The sequence below is a fragment of the Candoia aspera genome, chromosome 7 (assembly GCF_035149785.1).
Source record: "Candoia aspera isolate rCanAsp1 chromosome 7, rCanAsp1.hap2, whole genome shotgun sequence".
Classification (NCBI taxonomy): domain Eukaryota; kingdom Metazoa; phylum Chordata; class Lepidosauria; order Squamata; family Boidae; genus Candoia; species Candoia aspera.
The window spans coordinates 23,995,391-24,008,750 of record NC_086159.1 but is presented as its reverse complement, the minus strand read 5'-3'; the positions used below and the strand labels follow the sequence as shown (position 1 = coordinate 24,008,750).

Here is a 13,360-nt window from a genome sequence, read left to right as displayed (position 1 = left end):
TTCACAAAATGGATGCTCTAGCGGGCCTGGCAAGACACAAAACACCCATATAGCAGAAGGCAAATAGGGTCCATTCATGCCCAGTGTACTCCTCCACCTTTTTGGGACTGCAAACAGATTTGATGCTAAAGGTGGATCCTTTGCCTCTAGTAAGTCAACTTTTTATTTAGTCACATAGGCAAGGAAATAGGAAGGTATCACAGGGTGTCATGTTTCCCAGTCCTGTGCCTCATCCTTTTACACGTTTTTCTTCCTTTGTCAGTCACATCTTATTTTCCATCTACCCAAGACATTTTCTCCTTCAATTCTCCTTTTGCTCTCCTCTTATAAAGAGATAAAAGCAGACAACAATATGAACATTTGGACAATGTCCAAATACAACCCAAGTGCTCAAAACCAATGAATAAAAGTGTTTTTACAACCACTACAATATGGAACATGTTGCTAAGACAGCCTTTCCCATCCAAGCATTCTCCAGATATTTTCTGAGAACTGCAGTCAGAACACATTTTAAAAAATATTTGGTTGGAAAAGGTTGGATAAAAACAACAGACCCAAACAAAATCAGTGGATAAGAGCTAAATTTGTCACATCATTTTAAATTTTTTCAAATTTCTGAAGTTCTTTTATGAGCAATATCATTATTATGGTGTTTGTTCTTAAAGTACCTTAAAGATTATTGCTATAGGAATATCTTCTGAAAGGGTGTTATGCTTCAGATAAAACCTTCCTTGCTTCATGGTTATATTTGTTCTGCTCTTCTTTTCATGTGTAGAGCTAGGCATTTGTTAAAAAAAAAAGGAACATGCCATTAATATTTATACTTTTTATTTATAGAGAGGAAAAAAATCTTAAGACTTCTTGTATATTTGGAATTTCATAGCTCCAAAATAGGTTGCTGTTAAAATTGAAAACCAGCTATTGTACCAACCATTTCTCTATTTTTGGCTGTGCTGAATGAGGAGGAGATCCAGAGAGAAGACAAGTTTTGCCAACTATAACTGTCAGGCCAGGAATAGCCAAAAAGATTGATTGGCAGCAGGAAAAGTCATAGTGAGCTGCCAGTCAGTGGGAGTGAGAGACTGGCCATTGGTTAACCAGAGAGAGAAGCCAAGCAATAGAAGCTGGTGGCAGAGTATGTGACTAAGTTGGACTTGCAGACTGAGACAAGTATGCCAGGGGTTCGACAGCAGAGGAACCTGGACTTAGTTGATTGGAACAGGAAAAACAATGGTGGTGAAGAAGAGAGGAAAAGTGGATGAGGGACAGAGATAGTGGATTGAGTGGTACCAGCAAAGTTGAGAGAAATGTGAGTGAATGCTAAATGGGAGGTGGAGGATGAAACTGGTTATGAAGGACATTGGAGATTATCAGGAGAGCTGGGAAGATAAGGGGGAAGAGCTAAGGACCCTGGGGGGGCTGTTAGAAAAGTAGACCAATCAGAAGGAGGGGACAGTGGGACAGGCAATTGGAATTTGGTCTGCCATCTTCCCGCTTGGATAATGCTCTGAAGAAGGAATGCCATTTTGAAGGACAGGAAACAGCAGCAGGGGGAAATCTTCATGACGGAGGAAAGATTTAAAGTGGACTCCTTCAGTCCTGCTCTGATATTCCACCTGATACAACCTAGTTGGGTAGTAACTAGTTTTCAACAATTATTACATTTGAGGGAGAAATTAATTGCCTAGGGCCATCAAAAGCACATGAGCCAGGGAGCTAAAGGAGATCGACCTACAAAAACAAAGGGACTCTGTAAAGAAGTTGTAGCCCTTTTAGAGAAGACTAACATCCCACAAATATCTACCTCCTTAAATGCTATTGCTATATATTCCTCTCCCAGCTATTCTCCCACCTTCCTTTCTTTTATCATTCAGTTAATTCAGGATCTACCCAACTTCAGTAAGCTTTTCCTTGATTTTGTTCCCCTTGCATTTGCAAGAGAGTAAGACAGGCACGCCCACTAAAAATTGATCAGATATGCAGCCAGAAGAACCAGGACCATAAATAAATACCTGTGGCATGTGCCCCATGGATCTGCCGTTAGCAACACTTATGCCACTTCCCAACAATGGCATGGAGAGCCTCTTTTGAACATGGCACTTTCCAGAGAGGTTTGTGATAGGGTATTTTGTTGGGAAGTGGACGTGCTATTTGAAAGGAAAAAACAAGAAAAAAGAACTCTCCCCCCAACATGTCCAGGTTCTTGGAATAATCCTAAAACATCTTTCTGAACCACAGACAGACTTAACATAAGAGACAGTTATTCAGCAATTCTTTTACCTGATAACTGATGCACCAACTGTTCCTTTTCTATCAGCTTCCACTATTATTCGGTTTTTTGATAACTGCTCTTGAATAAGAATGACCTTTTCCACCCCTTTGACAATGAAGTAGCCACCTATCAAATGGAAGATGAACGTTTATTCTGTTACTGAAATCTAACTAGCAAGATTTGTATAATTTTGAAATATTTATTTGGAATTTCCTGAACCCTCAGCAATATAAGTTAATAAATCCCTGGATGAAGTGGATTATCTGGACACCTTTCAGTTGGGATTCAGGCCTGGGACAGAGATAGCATCGGTCGCACTTTTAGATGATCTCTAGTGGGGGTGGGACTGGGGTACTGCATTTGTCTTTGCTCTGCTTGACCTCTTGGCAGCCTTCAGTACCATCGACCATGGTATCCTCCTGGATCGGCTCTGTGGGCTGGGAGTGGGTGGCACAGTATTTTACTGGTTCACCTCCCTTCTGTGGGGCCAGCACCAGTCGGTGTTGAGAGGTCCCGCCCTTGACCCTTATTATGTGGGGTTCCGCAGAGTTCAGTACTCTCTCCACTTCAATTTAACATCTACGTGAAGCTGCTGGGTGAGACCATCTGTCGCCATGGGATGAGGTATCATTAATATGATGATACCCAGTTATGTATCCCCGTCCCTGGTGAACTAAGTGATGCGGTTGATGTCTTGTACCAATGCCTGGAGGCTGTAGGGGTCTGGATGGGAACAAGAGGCTTCAGCTGAACTCTAGCAAGACTGAGTGGCTCTCGGTTTTTGGGTCTTCTGGTTCTGGGACTTTACCATCTTTGGTACTGGTTGGGGTGGCACTGTACCAGACAGACCCAGCGCACAATCTGGGAGTCCTTTTAGACTCACAACTGCTGCTCAAGGTGGCAGTCATGGCTAGAAGGGCCTTTGCACAGCTTTGTGTTGTGTGACAGTTGCACCCCTTCCTGGGCCATGAGGCTCTACTCATGGTCATTCACACCCTGGTCCCTACCAGAATGGATTACCGTAATGAGTTCTACATGGGGCTGCCCTTGAAGAACACCCGGAAGCTTCAGCAGAATGCAGCTGTGTGGACAGTTGTGTGTGCCCCTAGGAGGGTAAAGGTTATATCTCTGTTCTGCGAGCTGCATTGGTTGCCAGTTTGCTTCCAAGTGCAATTTAAGGTACTGGATTTGACCTTTAAAACCCTGCATGGCATCGGACCAAGTTATTTGAGGGACTGCCTGTTCCCGATTACATCTACCTGTCCCACCAGGTCAGGCAGGAGGGGAATGCTGCGGGTTGCATCTCCAAAGGATCTCCATCTGGCAGGATCCAGGTGGCGTGCCTTTTCTGCTGTGGCCCCCGTCCTCTGGAACATCTTTCCCCCCAAGGTGAGGTTGGCCCCATCTCTGTTAGCCTTCCAGAAGGCCCTGAAAACATGTTTTTTCACCAGCCTTGGGGATCCCAGGGAGAGCATGAAAGGTGGCTGTATGAGATTAAGTGATGTTTGTACCTCCAATTTCTTGGGTTTTATCTTTTTTATTTTATCTTTTTATTTTATTTATTTTTATTGTTTTTAGGTTATTATGGAGTTTTAACTGTTGTTGTGTTGTACACTGCCTAGAGTCACGTGTTTGTGAGATGGGCAGCTATATAAATATGCTAAAAATAAATAAATAAATCTGAGCAAATTTAAGGAGTACTAGGCTAAGACTAAGCTAAATACAAGCAAATCACATGCTGCTCTATTCTTGGATGGGAGACTTAGTAACTGTTTTGATTATTGCAAATTGGAAAACCTCAGATTCCACAATAATTCATGCATTGCAAGACCTTACTAAGTACTATGTTAAAAGGAATCAGTGCTTAATTAAAAATAGCAAAGAATGTTAGAAAACCAGTTTGGAACCTGGATCTAAAGGACATTCATTAAGCTTTGCAAATTCTGCTGGAGTCTTCCCAGTGAGAACACAATTGGAACTGCGCAACATTATTGGCATCCTGTAAGAAAAGAAAATAGTATCAGATTAATGGTTTACCAGCCTGTCTTTCAGACAGGTTATCCAAATACCACTAGAAAAATAGTAAGCCAGATAATAATTGTGACAGCCACTCTCTTTTTTCCTAGTTTCAGATAATACACAATACCTTTGTATTTGTATTTGAACAGAGAAATCCTCTATTTCATTGTCAAGGCAAAGCATTAACATAGATCGACTATGACTTGGATTATGCCAACGCTATTTACATTAGTGGGCAGCCAATCATACAATGCAGAAAGAAGCAATTTTATTGATCCTTTACCTGCCAAATCAGTTTATAAGACCTTTTGGATTGTTATAAATACAGTTCTTATAACAAGTAGGCCTTAGGAGATACATAACCAGGAAATCAAATAATGAGATATAAATGCTTGGAAATGGTACGTGGAAGTATTCTTCATATCCTTCCCTTGCAGCTTTCCATATTTCACATCTGCTTACAAAGAGTGGTCAAAATATATTGATGACCTGTTTTTAATTAGATTAGAAACTCAAACTGATTATGCATCAATGCAGCGAATATTGGCAAGTATTGGAAATATATTAATTTCTTTAGCCAGATAAGCAAAGGGCAAGATGGTGTCCATTTGGCGGTAATCACAGCAACAGTGATACAGGAAATTACCACATCACAAAACCTGAATTAATTTGATATAAAGGAGCTCCAGCACTTAAGCTAATTACAGGCATTTCCACAGCGTTGCCACAATCATGCTGTGTACCAACATGGCATCACATGGCAAAGTGGGCTTCGGCAATTTTGAGTGTTTCTCACTTCCCACTCTCAGTGTTAAAAAAAAAATTATCAATGCATTTTAAAAACATTTGTTAGTTTTTTTATGCCTAAAACCCTTTTTGGAATTGACATCTACATCTTAAATGCTATCTCTGCAATTCAGTTCAGATACTCAGCTTCCAACAATGTCCCCTGAGACAGCATGGTTATTTATTTGCTAGAGATAAACAGCTTAATGTGTCAATCATCTTAGAGCAGCAATATACAAAATATACAAAAACAGGTAGTCCTCATTTAGTGACAATTGGGACCAGTAGCTCAGTCATTAAGTGGAGCAGTCACTGAGTGAAACCACAACTATTTAAGAACTTACTTCAGCTTTCCTTTGCTCTACAGACCTGCAAATGTCATAAATGCGAGGATTGGTTGCAAAGTTACTTTCTCATCACTGTCGTAACTGCAAATGGTTGCTAAATGAGGCACTTGCTAAACGAGGACTACCTGTAACCTAATTCCTGAGTTTGTAATTTAGAAGGTTCATTCATTTGGTACAGAGAAATCTAATTATGCATGTGCAAATTTGGCACCGATATCCCAGAGGCACAAAGTAGAGAAAGCAGAAAGAGTTGTTATATGGAATTAAAAAATCTATATTTATATACACAAAGCTGTATAAGTAACTAACCCAATTGCCTGAAATGAAAATATGAAAGAAAATGCAAGTGACATGTAGGAAATCAAGAGCAACCATTTGAAAGAAGATAAAACAAATTGTAATAATGCTACTGTATTGATACTAACAGAGCCAACTTTGCAGGAAAGATTTTAATTGCATTTCTATATCTAACTACCTATCCATCAATTCACACAAGCTCAAGACCCAAAAGGACCAATCAAATCAGAGACCCTACTCATGCTGAAGTTTTTAAATCTTATTTTGTTTCCTCTCCACCAATGCCAATGCCTATCAGACTAGAACATTATCTCCAGCTTAAGAGCTATTCCTCCAAAGGATGATTGCTGCTTGCAATGATGCAAAAGTACTATGCACAAGATATGTAAGTTGGGTTGCACAGCCAACAGTCACTATCAACCCCCTGTAGCAGATGGACATGGAGATTTTGTCACCTGTCTACTAGGCATAAGACCCAACATAAAGTAAGTGTCTAAGCTGTTCTTTGTTATGCTTGATTTTCTGATTGCATTAAGGTGGCTGCTGGTTGCAAAAGAAAGGGCTGGTGCTGCTGCTTAATTACATGAATAGCATTCATTAGCATTACAAAAGCGAAATGAAAGATGCTGACCATCACTCATTACTAGTATTTTACCAGTATAATATCAGCATTTAAATGCACTAGCAGCTCATCAACAAAACACAACCAACATACTATGTACAAACCAGCAACCAAACTGACATAAAGTCTTTTTAGTTCTTTAAATATGCCTTGAAGTTTAACAAGACCAAAGAACAAACCAGCATTGTCTTCTCTGCCTTCTAAAATGCATAAGGTCCGCATTAATAGTATAAGAGTCCACCAAAATCAGCTTAAAGAAGTCTTTTTGAATAGACAACATATTGGCCCATACTAGCAATCTATGAATCTACAGCTCCCAGTATCACCAAAATTTGTGTGTGAAACATGCACACATCTTTAATTTACCTACTTTCTTCAGCATGCCACATGATCGCAAATCTACCCATATAAAATCTAACCTTATAGCAAAGAAACTCTTTTTAAAAAGTATCTTCACTTCTGGACCTGTGGATACTTCTCTCTTCATCTGCTGTTCAGACTGTAATCTACTAGCCATGATGCTAGACCCTATCTGACCCAGTTGGGTTGTTGACTGGGGCTCAGCAACAGCACTATTGGTGGGTGGGCCATTTTTGGATAAGTGGTGGCTGAATCCCAGTGCAACTAGGTTTATATAGAGACTAACAGGGAGACATGTGGTAAGTCCATTTAGTGTGAGCAACTCAAGTGCTGCTGCAGAGAAACCCATGTGAGTTATATGTCGTTTTCCATCCAGTGTTAATCAAGGGTTATTTCTGGAACTAGAGGAACATCTTACTGAGCTATATAGGATCTCCTCCATAAACTATGCATTTCTCAGGAGATGCAAGCCAAAGATCACTTCAATATGACTTCTTTATACCAATCAGTGACTAGCTTGGAGTATGACTCAGGTTAGTTGGTGTCTAAGGGACAACACCCACTGATCAGTGCTGGCTATTGGGATGGTGGGCAAGCTACTGCCAACAATCTGAAGGAGGGGGTGGGGTCACCCTCAGTCCTTCTCAGGTAACAGGTGGGACATTCCAACAAGGGGAAGTTCATCTTAACCATATAACCTGCCCTGGAGAACACCCTCTTGCTTGAAAGGATTTTACTGCTGGGCACATGTTATCATGTCTGGCCAGATTCTGGCACTGATTGCCCAAAATAGGAGTGTGTCCGTTATCTTGCCTTCCATGGATACACTAAGGTATCACAGAATGGAACCTTCTGACCTGCTAGTTAACAGGTGGTTATTTTCTTCTGGCTAGCAACATATGACACATGTTTCTTCCAGACAAGGTTAGCATGCTTGAGCTTGCCAAAAAAAATACCTCTTCTGTGAATCCATGCCTTGGCTATTGGTACTGCTGAAGGTGGAACTTTTGCTGGACTTCTAAGTTCCTTCCTCCTGGAGATGATCCAGCTCCCTTTCCATACTCAATACATTTCTGCAATCATGATCACCCTCTACTAGGATAGGCTGTCATTGCAGACATGCTCCCTTTCACCTTGTGTTATTCAACTGGCAAACAGGAATATCCACCCATCACCTAGGTCAGTGTTTCTCAACCTTAGCAACTTTAAGATGTATGGACTTCAACTCCCAGAATTCCCCAACAAGACATCTTAAACTTGCTGACATTGAGAAACACTGACTTAGGGGCTACAGCTGGTACTTGACTTCAGTATGAAGTCAGACTGCAAGGATCTGCCATCTAAGGTAACAAACTTCTAAAAAACAACCCTGGCTCAGTACGACTTTCTGTGATTAGGAGGGTAGTCACAAAGAATAGCTCAAGCACAGACTGCCTTATTCATGAATTCTATTCCTGGGAGTAGAGACCTACCACTGCATACTTGCCACATTCAAGCTACTACCTGGACACAAGTAGGAAGAGTTCCATCAGGTAGAGTTATTGTGAATAGTCTAATGTTAAGGTAGATTAAATTCAAAGTGCTGGACTAACATATGCCTCCCTTTCACAGTCCGGTGAAAATGACCAGTCTTACAGCAGTTGTCCATAAAAGTGCTGGTTGCAATCTTGCTGTCTGTTCAGATCAAGGCCATCCACATTATTAAGTACAGTTTCTAACTATTTTCAAACTATGTGTTAACTAACCCTAATATTAGTTTCTTACCTGCCAACAGGTAATGCATTACGAATAATTCTTTGACTGCCTCGAGTATATTCAATGTCCACTGTAATTGGGGCAGAGTAAGTCATATCTCTCAAGCGACACTTAAAAAGAAAAAAATAAAATAAACTTTCCATATGTGGAAGTCTTCAACACTCCTTCAAAGCTTCTCCAAGAGACTACCGTATTTTTTTAACTGCTAGGATTTTACTTATAGCAATATAGATGTCATTAGAGTAAACCATACTATTAGAGTAAACTACAATATTATAGTAGAGTGGATTAGTGGATCCAGTTTAGCAGATTTCAGATGTAATTGTCAAAATCTGTGCAAACATTATACGCATAAAAATTTGTTACATACATGCAGGTACACTCTCATTCTACTTTAACAGACTATGCCCCCTACCCCCAGTCTATTAACTAAGAGCTTATTATAAATTCAAACTCTAATTCACTAGTTCTCAGAAAAATTCTAAAGTGAAATGCTGAATAGAAGCAGATACCTCATGAGGAGAAACAGGTCTTGTTACATTGAAGCTTTCTTCAACATCTGGAGTACCCACATAGATATTGAGATATCTGCAAGGTAAGACCCAATAAAACATAATTAAAGGTGGAATATGAATCAATTGCCAAATATATAGTTCAAGTTTATTTATTTTATTTTTATCCCGCCTTATTTTTATAAATAACTCAAGGTGGTAAACATACCTAATACTCCTTCCTCCTCCTATTTTCCCCACAACCACCACCCTGTGAGGTGAGTTGGGCTGAGAGTGAGTGACTGGCCCAAGGTCACCCAGCTGGCTTTCATGCCTAAGGCAGGACTAGAACTCACAGTCTCCTGGTTTCTAGCCCAGCACCTTAACCACTAGACCAAACTGACTCTAGTAGAATATGAATCAGTTGCCAAATATATAGTTCAAGTTTAATGTTATTATATTTCCATTTACTAAAACCAATTATGAATATTTAGAAAAATCAGACTAAATATTACAAATGATATTTAACTGCAAGAAAAAAGAAAACTGATTTTTATTAAATCTATCATCTGGAGGAAAACCATATTGCCACTTAATCCAGTTTAGCTAAATCAATTATATCGTATGTTATTTTGCACATTTGCAGCACTTCATATAAGATTTTGCAGCGGATTTTCATGGATTAAACTAAAGCCTGCATAGAAGCTAATTCAGGTTATTTAATCTACAACCAGAATAAAATTTAGGCTTACTTTAAATACCACATTGGGTCAGCATCACTTGTAATTTTTTCATTGGCTTTCATTATTTTCTTTATCTGGAAATGAAATAAGTTAAGGTTTACATAACGTTGCAGGGTATGCTATATACTACAGGTTTTAATATTCAGTTAAACAAAATGGCTTACCTCTACACTGATGAAATAATTGAATGAATCTATATGTTGCTTTACAAGTCCTTTCACCTAAAATAACCACAAAGGAAGATTACCTTCAGTGAAGGAAAAAAAAAAGAGTAGAACTTTTGAACTGCTTAAATCTCATTTAATACTTCGAAGTTTTACTTGAAGGATTTCCACGTCTTAAATTACTTAAAATATGAATTTGGTTTTGCAGACAATAATTCAGCCATCCTGGCAATGTATTAGTTTCATAGCATAAATTATGAGATGTGCATGGACGTTTAGATCTATCGTTTATAATAACTACATATATAGTGCTTCTCATATTAGGTTTCTTAGCATACTTTTAAAACATAAAAAGTGAAGATAACACACATGTATCAGAAAATCGTTTTTTAAAGGAAACTTGGACTGTACCTTCTAGAATCAGGGAGAGCAGGCCTCTAGTAACACTATTTGCTGAAGTACAACAGCATGAGAAGACTATTACTCTCAAGCCCTGCTTGTAATGAACTAGTTGGCCCTTAAGATAAAGAGGATAAAACAGATCTTCCTTCTGATCCAGTAGTTATTTTAAAATACAGATAAAGCTAATAATACAAACAAATAATACAAAACATGAAAGTAACCAAACTACATAACTCCTATTGGCTGTAATTATACTACCTTTCAGCCCACATAAACTCTCTAAGTTTAATTCCTAAATAAATCTGAGAGAGTAAAATTAAAAGGAAAAAATGTAATATTACAGAAGATACAGTATTACAGAAGGAAAGAATTAATAGTCCAGATGAAGAAATAACAAAATGCACACCAGGAATATACTATCTTAAATGTATGTTCCCATTATTGTAGAGAACAACTGAGTAAAACCAGCAACTATATATAAATACTTTGTACTAACCTTCAAAAAAGCTGGAAGTAATCTCCATTTTTCCTGAAAACAAAATACATCAAAAGAGTCAAAAGGTGAGGAATAAACGCTCAAGAAAAATAGGTAACTTTTATTTTTTTTTAAATGAAAAGTTTTATAATTAATGCCTCATCCATAGAAATATGTACTAAAATATATTTATTACAACATGTATCCAGGAGGTCTACTAGAACTTCTGAGTTAGTTAAATAAACAAACGTACATAAGATTGCAAGCTTAGCTCATTTATACTTTTATTTCTTATTCTACAGAATTTTAAAAGTACTGGACTTCTAACAGATTTCTCATTCAGATTTTGATCAGATTTAGAACTCCCTATTTAGTAAGGTGGCTAGTGGTCTTCAAACCATGCTATTTTAGCAAGGTAGCTAAATCATGGCCTTCAAACCAATGTAAATATAATATGATCTTGTTCATACATAACAGTTCATTTCAGATGTCTAAGAATTAGGGATTATTGTGAAGGAGCTTTCATGTTGGTGCCCAATTCTGGATTATTCCTAAATGGCTCCTGTTGTCAAATGGAGACTAAACAAAGCATGGAAGATACCATGAACTGCAAACCAGAAGTTCTAGCTTCTCTTCATAAGCTAGGATCAGAAACCTAAAGTCAAGCAGAAGTTATTAAGCAACATGGTGACTCATTCCCAGTAAACCAGACCAGAATTCTTGGACATGTTGGCTTACCTTGGCAAATGAACTCTCCCATTAGTTTTTTTCCTTCATTGCTTCTATAAGTGACCCATGTTTTCCTAATTCAATCAGGATTAGCAAAAGTAACTTTCTGAAAAATGGCTAGTAATCAATTTCAATCTATATTACTTAAGTCTTTTATTCTGGGAGGAATGTGTTAAGAAAGACCACAGATAAAGTGCATGTGTGTGAGAGATTCACAGGCACCTAATGTTATTGAAGTACCCATGAGCATCACTGTTCATTGGTGAAACAAAACTGCTCTGATCAAACATGAGACAGCAATACTGGCTGGAGCAACAGCTGCTTCATCTGGGATTCCTCATACTCCAACAAAGTCTAGGGATGTTACATTTCCAGAACTTCTGACCTAAGATCTCTAGGAAGAGGAGTATGGGAGATAAGAGGTAGCACCTTGCAACCCACTTAAGGCCAAAAGCAGAAATGAATTAAATCTACTGGTTCGGGAATACAGAATCATAGATACAGGAACACTGATAGCAGCAAATCTACTAATCAGCCCAAGGAAGACAAGTCAATCTTCTTAGAAAGCTGAGAAATTTATCAAGGATAGCCCTGCTTGTCTGGAGACTGATTCCCCTTCTAATCACCAGGATGCTGAGAAGGAAAAAGGTCTGACCCCATGTAAACGACCTACTCTATGCTTCACCTTGCAGGGTGACTAATGTGTCTCTTATATCCTCCTCCAATAGTAAAAAAGGGGTCAGAAAAGGACACTGTAATCAGAACCCTTTGAAGCTACATTTACACTCTCAATTTTGTTTTCTCAGCAGGTTTTTAAAGTTTCAAGCTTCCACGACCGCTATTTTGTTTCGGGCCCGCTGCTTTCACTCACCTCCACCGTATTTACCGGAGCCGCCGCTTGTTCGGGAGTAAAAATTCCTAACTCTGCCGCATCCATGCTGCAGAACGACCCCTGCAGACCCGGCGTTTACTGCGTTCGGCGCATGCGTGTATCGCTGAAATCTGTCCCCTCCGCAACTCGCGAGCTGAAAAGAGGTTCCGTTCAATGAGCTACTAAAGCACGCCAGTCGTGAGAAAGTGAAATCGCTTGATCAGAATTAGATATCTGTTGCAGTCCGTGGGTGTAATTGGCTCCTTGGATGAAGGTATCTTGCCAAGAGCAGAGCTCATTTACCCCATCCTAATCCTTCCAGCCCACTATTCTTTCGGATAAGATTGAAAAGCAATTAATAAATTAAACAGGTAAGTCAAAATAGTTAGAAACAGTGTTTTGTACAGACCATCCTTTAGAGCAACGTGATGGTTGGCTGGGGAATTCTGGGAGTTGAAGTCCACACATCTTAAAGTTGCCAAGTTTGAGAGATACTGCTTTAGAGCCTAAACGTATGTGCCAGCTGCATGTGACACATAATGGCCAGGCTTTATTTGTTTCATAGATATATATCCTATCTATAGGCTTCCTTCAGAAGCCTAACAAGGTATACCAACTAGATCATGCCTGTACTGCAAAAATCTGGAGAACAAGTAGCAGAGAGTTAAGCATTTTCTGTGTTTCTATGTGCTATCAGGTTGTTGCCCAGATTGTAGAATCCCAGTTATTTTATTTATTTAACAAACTTATACCTATAAGGTATATAACCCTGTGAACAGGCTGGTCAAAGAGATGATTAGCCAAAGGCACTCAGGGATTAAGTTGCACAATGTCCTGTGCTTGTGGCATCTCTGCTGCATGGCATATAGTAAGAAATCCATAGTCTTTGGAGTATCTGTATGGTGTATGCATCAGTAAAGTTCAGCATTTTTATCCATTTTATAAAGTTGTACATTTCTTTTTACTATATAAAGTGTAACTACTGTATTAACATAGTTGGCATATTTATTTCTAGGCCCATTCTAAA

At 39.0% G+C, this 13,360-nt stretch overlaps 1 protein-coding gene across 6 annotated transcripts in view; it reads right to left on the bottom strand.

The window, feature by feature from the left end:
- Positions 1-12,427, bottom strand: part of POLR3B (RNA polymerase III subunit B) — a 69,989-nt gene extending 57,562 nt beyond the window's left edge. For all 6 annotated transcript variants that reach the window (XM_063308541.1, XM_063308543.1, XM_063308545.1 and 3 more), the window contains exons 1-9: positions 12,334-12,427; positions 10,755-10,787; positions 9,857-9,913; positions 9,702-9,766; positions 8,971-9,046; positions 8,468-8,568; positions 4,180-4,271; positions 2,281-2,398; positions 669-777 (exon numbers count right to left, since the gene is read on the bottom strand). In XM_063308541.1, coding sequence (XP_063164611.1) covers positions 669-777; positions 2,281-2,398; positions 4,180-4,271; positions 8,468-8,568; positions 8,971-9,046; positions 9,702-9,766; positions 9,857-9,913; positions 10,755-10,787; positions 12,334-12,399 — 717 coding nt within the window. In that variant the 5' untranslated portion in view covers positions 12,400-12,427. The remainder of the gene's footprint in view (positions 1-668; positions 778-2,280; positions 2,399-4,179; positions 4,272-8,467; positions 8,569-8,970; positions 9,047-9,701; positions 9,767-9,856; positions 9,914-10,754; positions 10,788-12,333) is intronic.
- Between the last annotated feature and the right edge of the window lie 933 nt (positions 12,428-13,360).